The 19,403-nt window shown below is 49.5% G+C and overlaps 8 protein-coding genes across 8 annotated transcripts; 5 read left to right on the top strand and 3 right to left on the bottom strand.

Moving 5' to 3' along the window:
- Nucleotides 1–15: 15 nt before the first annotated feature.
- N7529_011122 (PP1-complex regulatory subunit GLC8) lies at nt 16–1,018 on the top strand (the record flags this gene model as incomplete). The annotated part of the gene is made up of 3 exons (XM_057246648.1): nt 16–82; nt 141–861; nt 913–1,018. The coding sequence occupies 3 exons, from the start codon at nt 16–18 to the stop codon at nt 1,016–1,018; spliced, it is 894 nt and encodes a 297-aa protein (XP_057091997.1).
- A 1,892-nt stretch (nt 1,019–2,910) lies between these two features.
- N7529_011121 (uncharacterized protein) lies at nt 2,911–4,589 on the bottom strand (the record flags this gene model as incomplete). Its single annotated transcript, XM_057246647.1, has 5 exons — nt 2,911–3,014; nt 3,066–3,239; nt 3,291–4,103; nt 4,161–4,406; nt 4,469–4,589. The coding sequence occupies 5 exons, from the start codon at nt 4,587–4,589 to the stop codon at nt 2,911–2,913; spliced, it is 1,458 nt and encodes a 485-aa protein (XP_057091996.1).
- A 1,013-nt stretch (nt 4,590–5,602) lies between these two features.
- On the top strand, nt 5,603–6,903 carry sfh5 (CRAL/TRIO domain protein; the record flags this gene model as incomplete). The annotated part of the gene is made up of 2 exons (XM_057246646.1): nt 5,603–6,246; nt 6,306–6,903. The coding sequence occupies 2 exons, from the start codon at nt 5,603–5,605 to the stop codon at nt 6,901–6,903; spliced, it is 1,242 nt and encodes a 413-aa protein (XP_057091995.1).
- A 612-nt stretch (nt 6,904–7,515) lies between these two features.
- N7529_011119 (TATA-binding protein-associated factor TAF6) lies at nt 7,516–8,948 on the top strand (the record flags this gene model as incomplete). The annotated part of the gene is made up of 3 exons (XM_057246645.1): nt 7,516–7,885; nt 7,944–8,362; nt 8,412–8,948. The coding sequence occupies 3 exons, from the start codon at nt 7,516–7,518 to the stop codon at nt 8,946–8,948; spliced, it is 1,326 nt and encodes a 441-aa protein (XP_057091994.1).
- A 1,355-nt stretch (nt 8,949–10,303) lies between these two features.
- Nucleotides 10,304–11,788, top strand: N7529_011118 (adenosylmethionine decarboxylase SPE2; the record flags this gene model as incomplete). The annotated part of the gene is made up of 1 exon (XM_057246644.1): nt 10,304–11,788. One exon carries the CDS (start codon nt 10,304–10,306, stop codon nt 11,786–11,788), a length of 1,485 nt encoding a protein of 494 aa, XP_057091993.1.
- Nucleotides 11,789–12,573: 785 nt separating this feature from the next.
- Nucleotides 12,574–16,679, top strand: N7529_011117 (uncharacterized protein; the record flags this gene model as incomplete). The annotated part of the gene is made up of 5 exons (XM_057246643.1): nt 12,574–13,073; nt 13,130–13,739; nt 15,119–15,229; nt 15,293–15,920; nt 16,006–16,679. The coding sequence occupies 5 exons, from the start codon at nt 12,574–12,576 to the stop codon at nt 16,677–16,679; spliced, it is 2,523 nt and encodes an 840-aa protein (XP_057091992.1).
- A 282-nt stretch (nt 16,680–16,961) lies between these two features.
- Nucleotides 16,962–18,566, bottom strand: N7529_011116 (membrane insertase OXA1; the record flags this gene model as incomplete). Its single annotated transcript, XM_057246642.1, has 3 exons — nt 16,962–17,615; nt 17,666–18,415; nt 18,477–18,566. The coding sequence occupies 3 exons, from the start codon at nt 18,564–18,566 to the stop codon at nt 16,962–16,964; spliced, it is 1,494 nt and encodes a 497-aa protein (XP_057091991.1).
- A 366-nt stretch (nt 18,567–18,932) lies between these two features.
- N7529_011115 (TOM13-domain-containing protein) lies at nt 18,933–19,386 on the bottom strand (the record flags this gene model as incomplete). The annotated part of the gene is made up of 2 exons (XM_057246641.1): nt 18,933–19,043; nt 19,105–19,386. 2 exons carry the CDS (start codon nt 19,384–19,386, stop codon nt 18,933–18,935), a joined length of 393 nt encoding a protein of 130 aa, XP_057091990.1.
- Nucleotides 19,387–19,403: the final 17 nt, after the last annotated feature.

The raw sequence follows: 19,403 nt of genomic DNA, 5'->3' as shown, positions 1-19,403 counted from the left end.
CTCCATACTCCCACCATGACGACCGCACCACACATGCCGGCCAAGGCGCACAGCTCTGAGGATGTGCACCATCGGCCCAGAGGTGAGTAACTACATCAACATCAAGCCATATACAAAATCATTCTAACCAGTCACCACAGGTATCCTTAAGAACTCCAACTCCTTCCAGGGCAGCCTCGCTCCAATGACAGCCGCCTCTCCACCCTCCGTCCCAGCAATCTCCGAGCCCGAAGAAACAAAGGAGCTCACCCTCCAAAATACCTTGCAAAATGCAGGCCGCCGACGCTCCTCATCAACAACCCGACCAGGCACCAACGCCCGCCGCCAGTCGTCAGTCAGCGCCCATGACGAAAACGAACCCCGCCTAAAGTGGGACGAGGCAAACCTCTACCTCACTGAGCAGGAAAAGACAGCAAAGATGAAGATCGATGAGCCCAAGACCCCATATGCTCCTCACTACGATCCCCGCGAGGACGACGAGTTGATCCGAATGGACGAAGCCCAAGACAGCCTGCTCGACGCGAATGGTATTGTCGTTGACGAGCTTGAGAAGAATAAAACCGGGGCTCACCGCAAGGCCTTCTCAGAGGAGGAAATCCCGGACCTGGAGCTCGGTGAACCGGAGGATAGCCTGCCAGACACCTCGAATGATCCTCGTGTTTTCCGTGATCGGAGTATGAGCACGGACTCGCACAAGAGCGAGAGACATGTTCACGTTGGCGGCGTTGGGGATGAGAATGGCACCGATGCGCCTGCCGATGATCCGCTTCTGTCTCCCGAAGAAGCTCGCGAGAAGCATGCTCATTTCGAGGAGCAGCGCAAGAAGCACTATGAGATGAGGAATATCAAGGAACTGCTTGCGTGAGTTGATAACTTGAAATTGGTGATTTGACCTTGACTAATCCTTATCAGACACCCTGAAGATTTGGACGAGGACATGGAAGATGACGATGGAGCCGAGTCTGCTCCCCATCCGTCCATGCCTGATATGCCTCAACGTTTCCGCAATGCGCAATAGACGGCTTCGCTGGGGTTCCCCCTTTGAGCCTTTGCTTTTGTATTCTGATTTTAGTTTTCATTACGGCGGCCTAGTGGTTTTCAGATTGTTTCTGTACCAGTCTCGTGTTTTTGATGCTTTCTCTGTGTATATTCCCCCAGCGGCCTTTCCCTCCACGGGGATTCTTATTCGATCGTTTCCCCTAAGACTTTATTAGGCAAATTCTCTATTTATACTACGGTCTCGATGATCTGTCTCGTCTAAGATAGTCTATTCAACGCTTTCTGACCTTTCTCATTTAGTCCTGGGACCTGTCATAAATTGCAAGTTTCCAAAATCCCGTAGCATCCTCATGGCCTGGTATTGTACGCCCAAGCGTTCTTGAAGCAATCTCTTCAATCAAGATCATTATATGTGAATAAAATAAGGCCAATATATATTCACGTTAGATTAGAAAATAAGTAGGATACTTTCAGTCACTTATAAAAACCTTCCCATACCGAACTATGTATAATATTCACCAAATTTACATCGCAATAAATAAGGACGTAGGGTTCGTATGAATGCGAAGGCCACACCTGTTCAAGTGCTTGCTCATGGATACGTTCGTCGAGAACGAGGTATCGCCCTTCGCGGTCGAGTTAGTCACGTAGGGATTTTGGAACAGGGATATCGATTTATTGGTTTGCAAGGTAGTGGAATGTTTTGGCCATACCCCTCCATGAGGAGGGAGATCTGACGATCTGGTGATCCGCTTGATCCACGCCCAGTTTCTTCGAGTCCATCTATCCTTGCATTCTACACGAACAGACCACTTGACTCCAAATCTTCGTATAGCGCCAAGTCATTGGTCGAAGTGAAATGGACATTAATTTTGCTCCCTTGCGACAAATATAGCTACTGGGACCTCAACGAAATTGGCATTGGCGACGTGAGTGGAAATGGGGATTTCCATACTCTAGCTATTCTGAAGAATGACAGCGATACCTCAACCAGATCTTTGCCCGTCGTGAACTGCACATAGATCTATGCGCTGGATTCGATTAGAGTGCCCAGGACCCTATTCTACTCGACTATCTCATCAATGCCGATATTGATATCCAGCCACGACTGATTGAGCAATTTGTCATAGATATAACTCTGACAAATCGATATAGTTTGAAGCTCACTGTATCAGAGATTCTGTGAAGAATAAAATCAACTCATATTGGGTTTCAGACAAAGCTTTCGTACGTCGACCCTTGACTATTCGCCTGGGCATGCGTGGAAAGGATCTACTACGGAGTCTCCGTTGGATACATTTCGGTTCTGGGGATAAAGTGAGTTTTGCGCTCAGCAACAACCGCGCAGATCTTGGAATTTGAGTGTGTAGGGGGTTCTGGGGAGGGTCTGGAAGTAATGCAATACATTTGAATTACTTTCTTTTGTATATATAACGCTATAGACTATAGACGACCTCTGCCTTGCCACCCAAGGAACCTAAACTCACATATATACAAGGTTGTAGTCAGCATTCTATTTGATTTAATAGATGTCGCTCCAAAAGGCCACATACATTCTCATTCTAAAATACATCGTATTTCACAGCTACGGCTTTCACTGACCAATTAAGAAGAGTGGCGTGTGAATGCATGGCACCATGCCAGCCAAGCCACCTGTTCGGAATCAGGCCCAGGCATGGCTATGTGATAGGATTGCGAAGCTGCATACGGAGTATGTATAATCATATTGGTTAGTCAAATGACCGGGGTCGAAAAGATGCATATGTGGCACCCAATCAAGGTCAGTTGCGTGTCTGGATTTTTGAAATCTCTCTGGCTTGCTGTAATTGAGTTCACATGCAGGTTGGTGTTCATCAAAGGTTTGCATGCATAATCTTTTTGAATTTGCACAGCATCCGCGATATATAACGATCATGGACCATCTTCTCTTACATCACCATCACAATCATCCTTTGCAGGGCTAGCTAAACTAAGGTTAAATGCAGCGTTAACGCTAGCCAGCAAGGAAATAACCACTAGTGACTGTCAGTATTGTCAGAGTGAATACTATTGGCGTGTCAGCTTACCAAGGACACACTGCAGCTCAAGATATCCAAATTTTTCCACCATAAATCCAGCCAGAATAGGCCCAACTAGGAGACCAGACATCCAGCTCATATTTGTGATAGCGACAGCACGGGAATAACCCCCGTAGGGTCCGAATATTCCCGGGCTCTGGTCCTCGAGTTCATCAACCGTTTCTGTGATAACCTTTAGTATCTTAGCTTGCAGGGATCGTCGCCAAATCCTACCAGTCGCTTCCATTGTCCCAACTCCATTCAGTAAGCACATCAAACACCCAAACATGGTGGTGCAAATGCCATAAATTATTTTTCCTCTCGTTCCCAAACTAGCCCAAGGAAACCGTGCATCGCCTGCCACACCAAGGAGCCACAAAAATGGCGCAACGGAGATGAACCCAATTGTAGTGGGCACGCGCGATCCCACACGGTCTTTCAACCACCCAACCAAAGGCGACAGAATCATACCTGGTCCTTGAATGGACGCAAACAAGAGCCCAACTGGGAACACGCCCCAGCCAAAAGTATGGCGGACATGCATCGCAAGCGTAGACTCAAAGCTAGCGATAAACAGCGCAAACACAAAATAACAGATGATTCCTGCTGTGAATCGAGGCTGACGGAAAAGACACATGTAGAAGCGCCAACCGCCGATTTCCTCAACCGACGAGGACCGGCTCCCATTCAGAAGCGGCTCTCGCTCCGCGTTATCTCCATGGTCTTCCACACAGAGAGACCGAGTATGCGTTTGCCCAGTCCCACGGCGATTCTGTGGTTTTTCGACCATTAGAAGACGCATAATGATATCGACGATAAGAAATAAAGTTGCGCCAGCCCATGCTGTCCAATAACCCCCAAGACCGAACAGAAATCCGGCAATCACAGGACCAGAGCAAGTTCCTGCCGCAGTAATCGTTGCGCTCAACCCTGCTATTTTGCCCATGTGTTCCGATCCTATGTTTTCTGCCATGGTGGCAATGCTGACGATATATAATGCGTTGCTAACGATACATTGGAAAAAGCGACCTATGAATAGCCAAGTCACTGCTAGAGTCAGTATAGGCTTTCTATATCCTGAATGTAGGTGAGATAGACACATACAGGATGTAGTTACTGAAAGACACAACACACTGATCAGGGTCAGTACCAGCAGCACCAGCAGTAGTACCTTTTTGGAGCTGGCTCGGTCGGCTATATCCCCAATCAATGGACTTGAAACGATCGATATCAAAGCACCTTCGACTAGGAAGACGGATGTCAGTCGTTGGGTCATGGTTGTATCCAGCCCTAGACGGGTTTCGAAGATGTGCGGAAGGAGTGGGACCATGAAGGCGAAGAGCATTTCATCTAAAAGATATGTCTATTGTCAATTCTCACAGGCCATCACCAGAAGACTTTGTAAAACAAACCAGTGAACAATGCCATCGACATGCTGCTAAGAATAAACGTATCGGAGGAACGCCAGCCATAACTCCATGTAGACCATGATGATGACGATAGTTTCTTGACATTTGGGGGTGAGTAAAACATTTTGGGCCTGGGTATTAAGAAATGGTCGGTTCGATTGAGTTCCTATAAATCAGCGATCTATACTCCATAAAGAAGAAAAGATTATGTCTGAGTAAAAAGGATCGCAGAAGTAATGGCACAAGTATACCACAATGTCTGGGGGAGGGAACCTATATTTGCCCGCCAAATTCAGGTAAACGCTCGTGTTACTTATGCTTTCTTTCCCATACTATTGATCGACGCAAAGCCCGTTCCCGGCTTGCATGGTACGCAGCGGATCTAGCTGTTTCTGTCAAAGGAACGAGTGGCAGCTGAATGCTCTCTATTAGCCAATCACTGGCTAGGCCATTCTAAAATCACAATATCGTACGCGGATTGAACACAATCATTTACTTTGCCACAAGAAGTATAGATCGTCAAGTGAAATACGTTGAGATAGGCTTGGAAATATCCGCAGTTAAATCTGTAGGACAAAGCGGGGGTTAACTGTCAGATCCACAGAGCTTACGGAGTATATAGACCAGAATAACAGTAGTACAACGTCTCCAGGGCTACCGAGTACATTTGTTTACTAACTAACCTATTTTAATGCTGGACTAGCGTCAAAGTGACTTGGTTATATCCTGACGAAAATTATGAAGATTGATATGAGCTATCAACAAGGCTAACTATCTTTGAAATTGCGAGAGGACCACTAATATTATGTGGAACAGATTGAAATGCGAAACTTGCACTACTTTTGTCATTGTTATTAACTAGGCACTATATTAATATTAAGACAGTGATTGACCCAATTCCTCGAACATGAAACAACCTCCAAATGAAGAGAAGTTACTCCGTAGTAAAGGTCAAATTGTAAATTAAAAAAAATCTAAATGATACCTAAGTAAATATGTGATGTGTTCGATCGTGAAACAATAAAATAGCTAGGGACATTGATAAGTGGGCCGTTGATTATTGACAAGGCAACTACCCCTGTGAATTTAAATTCCCCCTATTCCTCTCTTCACTTGAACAAGTCTTCACATCCAAACATGTCAGACAATCCAATTGATCAGACTGCACCAGTTGTGCCTGAGAAGCGCGAGGGACCTACGGAAGTAGTCGACAAGCCTGCGGAATCTCCCGTGCCTGCTGCCGAAAGTACCGATCCAACTGCAGCCAAAGAAGAGCCCACTATCCCAGTGAAAGATACTATCCCATTGAAAGATGATAAGCCAGCCAAGGAAACTGCGGTTGCCGCCGCTACTACGGAGCCTGAGGTCGCAAAGCCCGAGGAACCCAAGGTCGAGAAGCCCGCATACCTGACCAAGACCCCCGCGCTGGGCGAATTGTTCGACCGCCTCCCAACCATCCTCAGCACCATTGGACATGACGAGATGTGGGGAGTGCATCTCAAGGACAGCAATGATGTTCCCACCGTTAACGTGTTGATCAAATTCCTGCGCGCAAACGAAGGCAACGCCAAGGCCGCCGAGGACCAGCTCAGCAAAGCTCTCAAGTGGCGCAAGGATGTGAACCCGCTGGCATTGGCCGAGTCGGGCAAGTACAGTGCGACCAAGTATGGCGGCCTGGGATACTTGACGACCTACGAGGAGAACGGACGGCCGTTGGTGTTTACTTGGAACATCTACGGAGCTGTGAAGGATGCCAATGCGACATTCGCGAACTCGGACGAGTGAGTGGAGGACCAACCCACAGTCGCAAGAATTTTTAACCTAACCGTGCTGTCTGCAGATTTCTCCAATGGCGCGCCGCTCTCATGGAGCTCGCCGTGCAAGACCTGAAGATGAAGGATGCCACGGAGGTCATTGAGTACGACGGCGAGGACCCCTACCAGATGTTCCAGGTGCACGACTACTTGAACGTTAAATTCCTTCGTATGGATCCCTCTGTTCGCACCGCCACGAAGAAGGTCATTGATGTGTTCGCTACCGCATACCCGGAGCTACTGCGCGAGAAGTTCTTCGTCAACGTTCCTGCTATCATGGGCTGGATGTTCACGGCCATGAAGCTGTTCCTGAGCCGCAACACCACCCGCAAGTTCCACCCAATCACCAACGGTGCCAATCTGGCACGGGAGTTCTCTCCCTCGATTGCGGAGCAAATTCCAAAGGTTTATGGTGGCAAGGGCCCCGAGTTGAAGGAAAATGCCAGAATTGTTCCTTTGACTGAGGAGTCCGAGGTCAAAAAGGAAGTGGCCAAATCTGCTGAGCATGAAGCTCCCAAGGAAGAAGTGGCCTCGAAGGAGGAGGCTGCGAAAGAGCCCGTTCAGGAGGTGACTACCAATGCTGAATCTGTCAAGGAAGAGCCTGTGAAGGACGCAGCCCAGTAAAGCTATAACTGGCTGGTACTGTCTGTTTTGATACCCGGAGGAGCAAGTGAATAGCACTCCCCGCTCTTATTTACCTGATTTCTAGTCATTGGTGTGCCTCTGAGAGACACTGTATTATTGTTAGCCTGATATCATTAGCCATACCTAATTATTCTTGTCGTTATTCGGCTTTTGTGCCTCATCAATTGTTATATTGCCCTGCCTTTTGCGTTGTGCTCATGTTAATTCTTGAGCTATTCACTGTCAGCCTCACGAAAGCAATTGTAAAGAGATCTGAAATTTTTTCTGTCAATCAGTTCAACTATTCAACTGATGGAGGCATAGGGCCAGCTTGTACGGGTGACTTTTAGTACCATTGGCGCAATTCTTATCGACAAGCTTTCTCCCTCTGGGCCATCTTATTCATGAATTGACCGCGTCACGTTGTTCATCTTTCAACCCCATATTTCGTCAAGGAGGCTATCGCGTGCCTCATTGACTCTGCGGATCCGCTGGCGGTTGCCTCAGAATGCAACTAGCCTTTTAAAATCCCCATCCTCCCCATCATTAACGGCACCGCTTTGCGACACCCTCACCTCTCTCTCAGTTTCAGCTTAGCTGCGCCACTGCACCATGTCTGTCTGGAACCCTGATAACATCCGCGATGTCGCGGAGTCTGTCGGCATCCTCAATCTCAACCACGATGTCACCGAAAACCTAGCCCGAGACGTTGAATACCGAGTTGCGCAGGTACTCGAGGAAGCGCTCAAGTCCATGCGTCACGGAAAGCGCACAGTTCTTACCACCCAGGATATCGCGCTGGCCTTGCGAAACCTGGACGTCGAGCCTCTCTATGGTTACGATTCAACCCGTCCATTGAAGTTCGGCGAGGCCTCTCTTGGACCTGGTCAACCGCTCTTCTACGTTGAAGACGAGGAGGTTGATTTCGAGAAGTTGATCAATGCGCCTCTGCCAAAGGTTCCTCGTGAAGTCTCCTTCACTGGTATGTTGATCGTGCTTGGGTATGAGATTTGATGGGCAGTCACTAATTTCTATTATAGCCCATTGGTTGGCAGTAGAAGGCGTGCAGCCGTCGATTCCCCAAAACCCCACCGCCGCCGACTCTCGCAATCTTGAACTCGTATCCAAGGGCCCTAATGCCAACTCGACACTGGCCGCTATGAGTGGCTCGGGTGATGTTGCTGTGAAGCCGCTGGTTAAGCACGTGCTTTCCCGTGAACTCCAGCTTTACTTCGAGAAGGTCTGCAGCGCATTCCTGGATGAGACCAGCGAAGAATATCGCACCTCCGGGTATTCCAGTCTCCGGGAGGATCCAGGCCTGCACCAGCTTGTGCCATACTTTGTGCAATTCATCGCGGAGAAGGTCACCCACAGTCTCAAGAATGTCTTTGTCCTCACCCAAGTCATGCACATGGCCGAGGCTTTGGTCCAGAACCAGTCTCTCTACGTCGATCCATACGTGAGTTGATTCTTTTGGCATTTTACCACCCAGAAGCTAACCGCACTAGATTGCATCCCTTGTCCCCTCCATCCTTACCTGTCTCATCGGTCGACACCTCGGTGGAAATAACGATCTCATGGAACAATTTGCCCTGCGTGATATGGCTGCTTCTCTCCTCAGCCTTATCGCCCAAAAATACTCCCACTCATCCCACATGCTCAAGCCCCGACTTGTGCGATCCTGTCTCAAGACTTTCCTTGATCCGTCCAAGCCATTCGGTGCCCATTATGGTGCCGTGATTGGACTGCAATCTGTCGGAGGCCCTGATGTGATCCGAGTCCTAGTCGTCCCCAACCTGAACGATTACTCCAAGCTGCTTAGCGACGGCTTAGATGATGCCGCTCGTCGACCTGCCGCCGAGCGAGTACTGACTGCACTTCTGTCTGTTCTGGCATCGCTTCGTGGTAAACAGGCCTTGACCAATGGCCACACAGTAACAGATGATGTGCGCTCAAGACTGGCCGACAAGATTGGCGATCTCTTTGCAGCAAAAATTGTGGAAGCTGGTGAGGTGCAACTGGCTCATATCATTCTGGAGGCTTAATGGCCGCGTTTTCTACATGTTCATGCGGCACGGCGTTATGTTGGGCGTTGGTTTGGGGGCATGCTATGGTTCAGATATGGTATTAATATCTCAATATATCCATTGATTAAAATGCTGCAACTACGTACCTAGGTCTATAGTACGGAGTAGTGGTAGCAGTAGTGGTAGCAGTATCCCCGCGGTATTTCCCCACCGCCTTACGTATTACTCAAGCGCTTCCAAGGTTTTTCCAAGGTTCCAAGATTTTCTTTTCGACGACTGTTCTTCCAAGTCATCCAAGGATATCGTTATAAGACGGCCTGCATACAGACTACAGCCCTTTCAACTTCAATCCCACTCAACAATTCGGTGTGTAAAACAGATACAGTCTATCTGACTCCGTACACCTCCAGGGCTACATACTCTGTCATACACAATTTCTGCCCCACCCTATCGCGGGCCCACACAGAGCAAACTTTTCCCCCTCATCCCTCCAAGACCCTTAACACTTCCGCATCGACTGGAAAATTTAGCGAGGGATTTTTTTCTTCTTCTCTCAGCTAGCCCCGAACAATCCTCGATCTCGGGCACACATTGGGCTTCTGGGTAAGATTCGTCTACTCCTTAAACCCGCCGATGTACACGATTGTGGCCTCACGCTACCTCGTGCCAATTTAAGTCGAAATTTTGTTTTCGCCTTTCATGAGCCCAAGCGACCTTCTGCGATTCTTGTCTAAGCCCGCGAAGTGAGTATGACTTAATTTTTTTGTCGTTGCTTTTTTTCCAGCCTTCCGGCGCAATCACAACCAGGTACCTCATTTGAGGTTCTATTCTTGGATCAGCCTATATGGTCAATGCTTTTTTTTGTGTATCAAAAAAAAACATTGCCCGCCTCACTTCTCAACAGTTGTGTTTCTCCATTATCTGAACACTGTCACTAATCCACATACTGTCCCTAGGCCTCGATAACGTGACTCCCGTTGTCACCAACATTAACGTTTTTCCAATACATTTTTTTTTCCAAAAGCAGCATTCTCGTCTGCTAGACCCGATACTTTGACCAGTATCGGTATCTTCCAGGACGAGGGTACCGACTGCAAGTCACAATTTCTCCGAGCATCTTCTTCCTCGCCTTCGCTTTCCGCCCTCCCTAGCAGCCCTTTGGTCTGTTTGGAGTTTCATCTACCTGGTCTGACCAGTTACACTTTTGTTTAAGGGCCTTCTCTTCTCAGACGGGCATCGCCCCCTTGTTCGTCTGGGTAAGTAGACAGTGCTTCTACAGCATTCTTCTTCGAAGTCCATAGGGCGGTCCGACGTCACTGTTTCTGCTTCGTCCAACACACACAAGTACAACAGCTTAAGCTACATCATTCATCATGGTTTACGTCGGTATTCCACAGAACTACACCGCCTCGCCATCCTCCTTCGCGGGGACACCGTCTCTGACGATCAACTATGAGGCCACTCAGGATCTCGACTCGACCAATGCCTTCGAGGGTCCCGAGAAGCTTCTCGAGGTTTGGTTTGCGCCATCTGCTGCCGAACTAGGCGCCGCCGGTCCGGAGGGTCTCAAGAAAGTCCCCGGAGAAATTTGGAAGGACATGCTGGACCTCGTCAACTGCCAGGTGCTCTCTGTCATCTCTTCTGAGGAGATGGATGCGTACCTTCTGTCAGAGTCCAGCATGTTCGTTTGGCCACACAAGCTGATTCTGAAGACATGCGGAACCACCACTCTGCTGTCCGGTCTTCCCCGCATTTTGGAGATCGCTGCCTTGTTCGCCGGGTTCCCTCGCGCGACGGCTCCTCCATCTCGGGGTATCACCGTGGCTGCGGCCCCTTACCGAGTCTTCTACAGCCGCAAGAACTACCTGTTCCCTGATCGTCAGCGTGGCCCTCACCGCAGCTGGCGCGACGAGGTGCGCTCCATGGACAAGTTGTTCGTCAACGGCAGCGCCTACATGATCGGCAAAATGAACGGAGAGCATTGGTACCTGTACCTCACTGAGCCTGGCACTATGCTTACTCCACCGGCCAGTCCCAAGGAGGAAGTCACCTTCCAAGAGACCGAGACCAAGGTCCTCAGCTACCCTGGTGCTACCCCGCGCACCGACTGCAATGAGCATGACGAGACTCTCGAAGTTCTGATGACCGACCTCGATGAGGAAAACGCGAAACAGTTCTACCTAGAGAACGCCACTGTTGTGGCCGAGAAGCGTCACCGCGAGAAGGATGATGGCAATGACCACTTGGATGTCTTCAGCAACACCTCCGACATGGATGAGGAGACCGGTGGCATTCTGCCGCCCGAGCTGACCACCGAGGGCCATGCCCTAGGAACTATCGTCTCCGAGGCATGCGGCTTGTCCGACGTGTATCCCAAGAGCAAGTTCCCCGACGCTCGCATTGATGCCTACTTGTTCACGCCTTGTGGCTTCTCCGCCAACGGCGTTGTGCCAGCTCCTGATGACAAGGGTCCAATCCACTATTTCACTGTGCACGTTACTCCGGAGCCTCAGTGCTCGTACGCGTCTTTCGAGACCAACGTCCCGCACTCCCAGAGTGGCAAGGCTACCGCCGATATCATCAAGCAGGTTGTTGAGATCTTCAAGCCTGGCCGTTTCAGCATCACCCTGTTTGAGACCAAGCCCGCCCTTGATGAGGTCGAGGAGGCCACTGGCGCGCATGACCAGGTCCACGCTCAGCGCCAGGCTTCCCGCCGCAGCAACAAGATGGAGCACGTCGAAGGTTACCGCCGCGTCGACCGTATTGTCCACGAACTGAACGGTTATGATCTTGTGTTCCGCTACTATGAACGCAATGACTGGAAAGGGGGGGCACCCCGACTCGGAGAGAAGTTCTAAAGTGACTCATTCTTTGAGTCGTCTGCAAATTTCTTTCTCTCGTGGCTGCGACCTTTCTACCCGTTTAGGTTTTGTCAAGCTTGCAGTATCATTCAGTTTCGATACTTTGTCGTTTTTCATTTGCACTGTCAATCTTTTATCTCTACATAGTGCACAGCATTGCATGATCACGCTGAGCGACTCATTCTTCTTTTGTTTCAGAATAATGGCCTTCGCTGCAAATCGAACAATACGTATTTTGAGTTTTCATTCTTGTCAAATATGGAATTATTTTGTTATTTTATCACTCATTTGGTTGAATTTAACTGATTTCAATCGAGTGTCCAGTATATTTTAATCTATTATCCGATTTTCTGCCCTTCAGTTTAGCATTACAATCCTGCGAGGGTAAATACTCCAATTCATTTCAATTTTGTCAACGTCATTGTAGGGCTACGTTTGACATTTATTGAATAAGAAGGCGGTGAGATGCGTTCTAATCTCGCGTCTCATCTAAACTTGTCTATCACAGCGCCATACTTTCATTCATCCCCTATTGTCAATTTGTATCCTCGGTTATCCCTAAAAGGAGAGCTCTTAGGTCCTCGAAATTATCAAACCTTCGAGTTCGGGGTCAATCACCACCTTCTGCAGGCGCATCGGCGCGGCGCGAACGAATCTCAGTTTCAACTTGCGCCCAAGACCTCAGATAGACTTTGTTCCTCACAGCGCACGCTCTCGTTCAGGTTGCATTCAATATCGACAGCGCAATTTTTCGCCTCATTTACCCACCACAATCATTCAAAATGTCGTCACCTCCACCATACCAATCATCGTCCAACCCCCTCAAACGACCTTCTATCTCTTCCACTACCTCACAACCACTTGGCAAGAAGCAGCGCATGCACCCACTTCGCCAGACTTCATTTCCAACCGGCATTGACCCTGAGCGGAGTTTCGGTGGGACCAGTGATGCTGGAAGCGTAACTGGCAGTTACACAGGTAGTCTTGGCGGAGCAAGCGCGGATGGAGTCTTTTCTGCTGCACGAGGCAAAAAGCGCGGACGCAAAAGCAAGGCAGAGAAAGCGATTGAACGTGAACAGGATACTCTCAGCGCCAGAGCTGGGGACTCGACACGATTCGGGTCGGTCGATAATGAGGGCTCCGTGAGAGGCGGTCCTTCTGGCGGCGGAGGAGGTGGTGGAGGCGGAGACGATGCGGATTATGATGATGAGGACGATGAGGCTGAGCTGTTCGGGCAGCAGGAAGGAGCTACGGATACGGAGGCCGAGAAAAAGAATCTAGCGTACGTTGTTTGTCCTTTGCTATTGACCTATCGACGAGGCTTACGTTTCTGAACAGAATCCTGGTTGATGCTTTCAACCCAATGCAATCGGAGAGATATGACCTTTTCAAGCGAGCGAAGCTGCGCAAAGAGACGCTTCGCCGTATTGTCAACCATGCCCTCTCACAATCTGTCCCAGCCAGCGTGGTGACAACAGTAAATGGTTTCACCAAGGTTTTTGCTGGTGAAATGATTGAAATGGCCCGGACAGTCCAGACTCAGTGGGCCGAGGCACATGACCTCGCTGCACGCGACGCGTTCGAGGCCGAAGAAGCCGCAGCCGAAGCCGCCGCGCAAGCAAAAGCTCTAGGTCTCGCTGCAAATTCAAAACACTCTACTCCAAACCCCGGCACCCCAGTTCCTAATTCGGGGCCAGGCTCCCTCGGCAACGGGGTAAAGAAAGAGTCCCATGATTCTGATCGCACGCTCGCTTCCTCTTTTCCCCCTCATAACACCCCAACGCCAACTTCAACTCCTCTCCGCCCAAAACGCGAGTTCCGTCCTCCACCTAACCCACACCGTGGCCAACTTCTGCCCTCACATCTACGCGAGGCAGTCCGACGCACGAAGCGTAATGGCGAAGGTGGTGGAGTCGGCTACTCGGGATTGAGTTTGGAGAACATGGGAGTTCGAGGCTCATACACCTGGAACTCGGGAAGTGCAGGCGGGCGAAGACTGTTCCGGTAAAATCCAAGGACATTACTCATTGCATATTGGCGCGCGGTATCTTTCTACTTTTCATGTTTAATAATTAAGATCGGCGATTTGGGACTTCTGGGGGACTTGCTATAACAGACTGGGTCTGTTTCTGTTCAATATCATGATTATTTGGGATATAAATCGATCCTTCGCAGGTACTTGAGATACCCCATCGATTTTCCTGCGACCTCACAATCCTTGTATCAAAGATGGATTTCCAATGACAATTTCAGACCTTCCTATTCGATCGCACATTCCATTGGATCTGATTCATGTAGCCAGGAGGCAGGCACCTGATCTTGGCAATGGCGCATCTACTCGTTCCATTGGCGGGGAAGAATGCGCCAGCGCGTCATTTACCTCCAAACTCCCTGTGTATTGCACGTACCCGCCTGTTATCCCCAGCTTGCTTGTCCCGAGAGACCTATGTTAAAGGAGACAGGTGTGTCCTCGCATTGGAGCGAATTGGCGTGATTGTGATTTAACCCTGGTCGAATGTGGTGCAACAGACCCCATGCCTCGGAGGCACGCCAATGCTCTCCTAAGTGGCGCTATTCGGGGGTTTGGTGAGCTTTCAAACATTCATCTTACTGTCTGGGTTGGACACTGACAATTATATCATAATTAGGGCTAATCAACCAAGAAGGTTTAATCATAAAAATATATCTAATCATGTGTCTGATTAAGCCAAAGACGAATCAATAAATGCAATGTTCTAATTAATCTCCAGCCACAAGCCACCATCCAGGAATAGGAATGAGGGAGATCATTCGATCGACCCTGCAGAAAGCCCAAACGCAATACTGCAAGGGTTGCCGTCCCGGTGGCGTTTTCACAATTGGCATAATGAGCCATCACCACATACAGATCTCTCTGTAATGTGGGCCCAGGACCCTACGACTGACAAATTTCTTGGTCAACAGCGTGGTGGGATTGGGGTTATTCGATTCGATACAGAAACAGGAGCCTGGCACTTCCTTTGTGCATCAAGGCCGCGTCAAGGACTCAACTCCGAACCCCTTCTTTCTTGGCAGGCTTCTTCTTGATGCGATCGCCGAGGGTCCGGGCTGGTTCTCTGTGTTGTGTGTCTTTGTCGTTCACTCATTCACAGTCCTTCATTTATTCACAGTCTCTCATTTATTCACAGTCCTTCATCTATTCACAGTCATTCATTTATACCTTCATTTGTGGGCAGAGCGGGCAATTCGATACTCGATTTCGTGTCTATCCCATAGTCCCGGTCCTCATTAAAATCTATTTCCTTTTTGGCTTCTCGTCTGTTTTTCTATATAATGCAATCCCTCCAGCACTCGCATTTATACACTCGTTTGATAGACACAATACCCACAGCCCTACCTTGGTCTTCCGGCAATCCATCAGTCAAAGGAGACCCCAAGAAAAGCGTCAAATGGATTGATGTACGTTAGATTAATCAGTCAATACCAGCATCACTAAAGCTGACCGCCAATAATCGAATATAGGGCCTCCGAGGTATTGCTTCATTCCTGGTCGTACTAACCCATCTCGCGCGAGCGTGGGACTACGATTTATTCTCACCACGCGACAACGAGAACGCAACACCACGAATCCTCCAATGGCCAATTCTTCGCATTCCCTGGCAAGGCCGCATTGGAGTGACCATCTTTGCCTTCCTCACCGGCTATGTCTGCGCGCTCAAACCACTCAAGCAATCGCGAGCAGGTGATACAGCGGGTGCGTTTGTAACTATAGCAAAAAGCGCGTTCCGTCGGCCTCCTCGACTCGTCTTCCCGGCGACTATTGCTCTCGTTATATCTTGGGTTGTTGCGCAATTCGGTGGTTTCATCGTGGCTAATAGATCGGATTGTTGGTGGTGTCGATATGCGGCGCCTGATCTCGAGGACTCCTTTTGGAAAGAACTCATTCGTTTGCCGATGAATTTCTTGTCGACTTGGACGACGGGATACATGGCTTATGATGATCACCAGTGGGCACTTTTGCCACTGCTTTTGGCGTCAATGTTGGTTTACATTACTCTTTCTGCAACCATGTTCGTCAAGTTTAGGTATAGAGTATTGGTCTATATTGGCATGATGCTCTATTTTCACCAAGATGCGGCAAAAAATACAGGTTGGTCATTCCCGGTAGAAAGCTTCATGCCCGTGGTTAGATGTTTGGGCATAAGGCAGAATGAGAAATCGCTAATCCCATGCAGAAACGTTTCAACTACAAGCTATATACGGCATGCTCCTGAGTGATTTGTCCTACAATACAGCCTTGAAAGAGTGGATTGAAAATCACCCTAGGGGCCGGAAGATGCTTACAATCCCACTGACTATTGTCGGTCTATTGATCGCCTCATATCCGGGCGAGCACCCCGAATGGGCCGGCTGGTCCAACTCGATGTTCGAAATAGGCAAATACATCTTCCCACCCGAGGTGAATATTGGCAAACGCTACACTGCGCTCGCAATTGATCTCATCATTCTCGCCATCTTCTTTTCCCCTTCGACAAAGGACTTCCTATCCAATCGACTTCTCCTGTGGCTGGGAAAGCAAAGTTTCGCTGTCTACCTCATCCATGGCACGATGCTCCGTGTTGTGCTCTGTTGGATGCTATATGGAATCAGTGGACAGCCATGGAAAGGCCCCGAAGCCCTGACTGACGACCAGCGCGATGACTGGCTGCCGCTCCGACCGCCCTGGGTTGTTGCGATCAGTATTCCTATATGGATTGGGCTAGTCTATTTCCTTGCTGCACTGTGGACGGCCTATGTCGATACATTCTGCGCTTCTTTGACGCAGAAGTTGGAGCGGGCTGTATTTGTTGAGGACGAGAAGACGCCGTTGCCATTGCCTGCGACATCGGTTCCGATGCAGACAGCTTGATGTCATATTGCTTACATATTAAAACTCGGAAATGTTTTGGCATGGCTAGCATATGCCCACTGGTGTAAATAGTTGGGATTCCTTCTCGTCAGATTGGGTTTTGAGTTTCAAATCTTGGGTCAATGCAACGGAAGGATGAGTTGATACCAAGCTTCAATTTGACCAATTTGACAAGTAGTATACATGGCCAGAGGAAGATTGTAGTGGAGCTAAATTCTAACGTTCAAATCACAAAAATGCAAATGCCACAGCGCCATATTTTACATTATAAACACACATCAATCAACCCCGTCGAGGGCCACGCTGACGATTATCCTTCTTCAAAGACTGGCTGGCCTTGTTTCTCTCCTTCTCGAGAATTTTCAAATGCTCCTTTCGGCGGATCTCGTTGCGCTCAGCCCGCTTGGCATCATCTTCGAGTTTGCGTTCACCTTCGTATTCACCTGCACGCTTCTTTTGCTCCTTGAGCTGGCGTTCCTCGAGGGTTGAGGTCCCGAACTTCTCGGAAATCTCCTTAGACACATTTTTGCCGAGATCCTTGCCCTTGTTCATGACGCTGTCGATCCAGCTGATCTTCGCGGCGCCACCCTCCAGGGGCTGCTGAGAGATTTGCTCGCGTGCTTTCCGCTGCGCAGCCTTCTCTTCCTCGACCCGCAGCAACGCAGCACGGAGACCCTTGCTACGGATGTCCGAGTTGATTTCCAGCTTGGTGGCCCCAGTCTTTTTGAAATTCGTCATGCCGGTCAAATTACGGAACGAGGTTGAGTTGATCACATATGTTTGACCCAGACCGAAAATACCTGTTGCCACAAAGTAAAGCTGGAGGGCACTAGGCATGAAGGCCATAAAGGTGAAGGAAATGGCAGGAAGACCATACATGATGGCCTTTCCAGCAGAGGACTCCATCATGGGCATTGCGCCAGTCTCGCCTCCTCTCTGTTATCTTGAGTCAGTGATGTGGTCATATAGCTTTAGCGCCAACTCACTTTGAGGGTCAAACCCAGGGCCACGGAAGCGATGATTGGCAAGGTGTAAGTCGGATCGGCGATAGTGAGGTCGTTGAGCCAAGCCACCGTTTCAGTTGCCAGGGCCGGCACTGGCAAAGAGGTCATACCTCGCACGACTCGGAACATTCCGAAACCAATTGGCATTTGCAACATAGGAATCAACGATCTCCACATAGTGATACCGTGCTGCTTGTTAATTTCCGCCAGTTGGGCTCTGACGACCTGCGTCTCTTGCTGATTGCCCTCACGTCCAAGCTCGATCATTCTTTTCCGGAGCGGGTCGACCTTGTCTTTAATGTTGTTCATCCTGGCGGCATTCTCAGAGGCGTTCATGACTGCCTTGAACAGTACCGCACGACTCATAACACCGACAGCCACGATACTGGCCCACCATGGCATGCCACTCCAAATGTGGACGTGCTCAATCACATACTGCATTATCGCCGCCGGGCCCCAGCCGTAGTCCAGACCAAGGTCGTGCAAATATCCGATACGCTCTGGGATAGTAGTAATATCGTAGACATTTGGTACATCAGTCAATTGATCGGCTGGAAGGCGATCGGGGATGATTTCGGCGGGTGTTGGGCCAGAGGAGGTGGAGTTAAATCGGATTGCAGCCGGACCGACAACGGCTGGTGCCATGCGCCATGATGCATTTCCGGACAGTACGGACTTCAATTGACCCCGTTGGCCAGGAAGGCGCAGGGTTTGAGAGCGGACGGTGGAAATCTGGAGAGGTTGTTAATTTCAATGTTTTCTCCAAATGTGGTGTGTCGCCAGGAGAACGAACGGATCGAGAAGAACGGGACATGGCAGTCATCCGCTGACGAGCAATCGCAGCGGCTGCACCAGGCCCTTTCAGGCCTACAGATCCCATCATTGCGAATGAGATTATAACGAGTGACGAGACGATCGGTGCGGGAAGAGCCATCTCCTGCCTTTCGGCGCGGCTTTTTTTTTGCCAGGGCGGAGTGACGGTAAACACCCCGGATCACGGCTACGGGATCAGGTACGTCCTCGAAAAGTACGGGGATTCAAAGAATCGAATGTTTAATATTGTCATAAACAAAAATGGCTTGCAAAATGCATTTCCTAATTCGCCAAACGCCCCCGATTTAACGGGTCTATGTACAATCACTAAAGGGGTGCACAAAAGCCAGGTATCGACCCCAAAACACACATGCTTCGGTATGTCCCGCGTAGATGCAGTCATTTTTTAAAACGAGTCAGACAAAGCTTCGAACATTTATTCCAAAGAAGTTGTGTCTCTCAATCCACTCCGACTGCGCTCCGAGGGAAGTTCTCGCATCTCAACACCTGGGCCCACTGGGTGTGACCGGCGGTAGTTGGGGAAGATCTAAACAGACCAGTAGTCAGTTACCATAATCGATATTGCTTTGTTAAAGATTGCCGCATACCTTGGTATTAGACCACCCTAGTCGGAAGGCAGCCTCGTGCGCGAATAACTCGCCAAAGCCTAGCATAAGACCGTTGACAAAAGGGAGGAAGAGGTTGATGGCCGCTCCACGTACAAGACCCCAGATGCTTGGGGGCTTGTACAGGATCATGGGCGAGCTTGCAGTTGATGGCGCCGAGGAGGATGTTTCATGATTTGCGGAGTAGTTCTCTGAATCGGAAGGGACTGTCATGGTAGAGTCGTAGAGCTCGGCGGCCGAGGCCGAAGTGGCGTCGGAGGCCATTATAGAGGGAGATATCG

The sequence above is a fragment of the Penicillium soppii genome (assembly GCF_028829465.1).
Source record: "Penicillium soppii strain IBT 18220 chromosome Unknown utg000010l, whole genome shotgun sequence".
Taxonomy (NCBI): Eukaryota; Fungi; Ascomycota; class Eurotiomycetes; order Eurotiales; family Aspergillaceae; genus Penicillium; species Penicillium soppii.
Note: the sequence above shows the minus strand (reverse complement) of the source record. Positions and strands in the feature narration are given on the sequence as shown.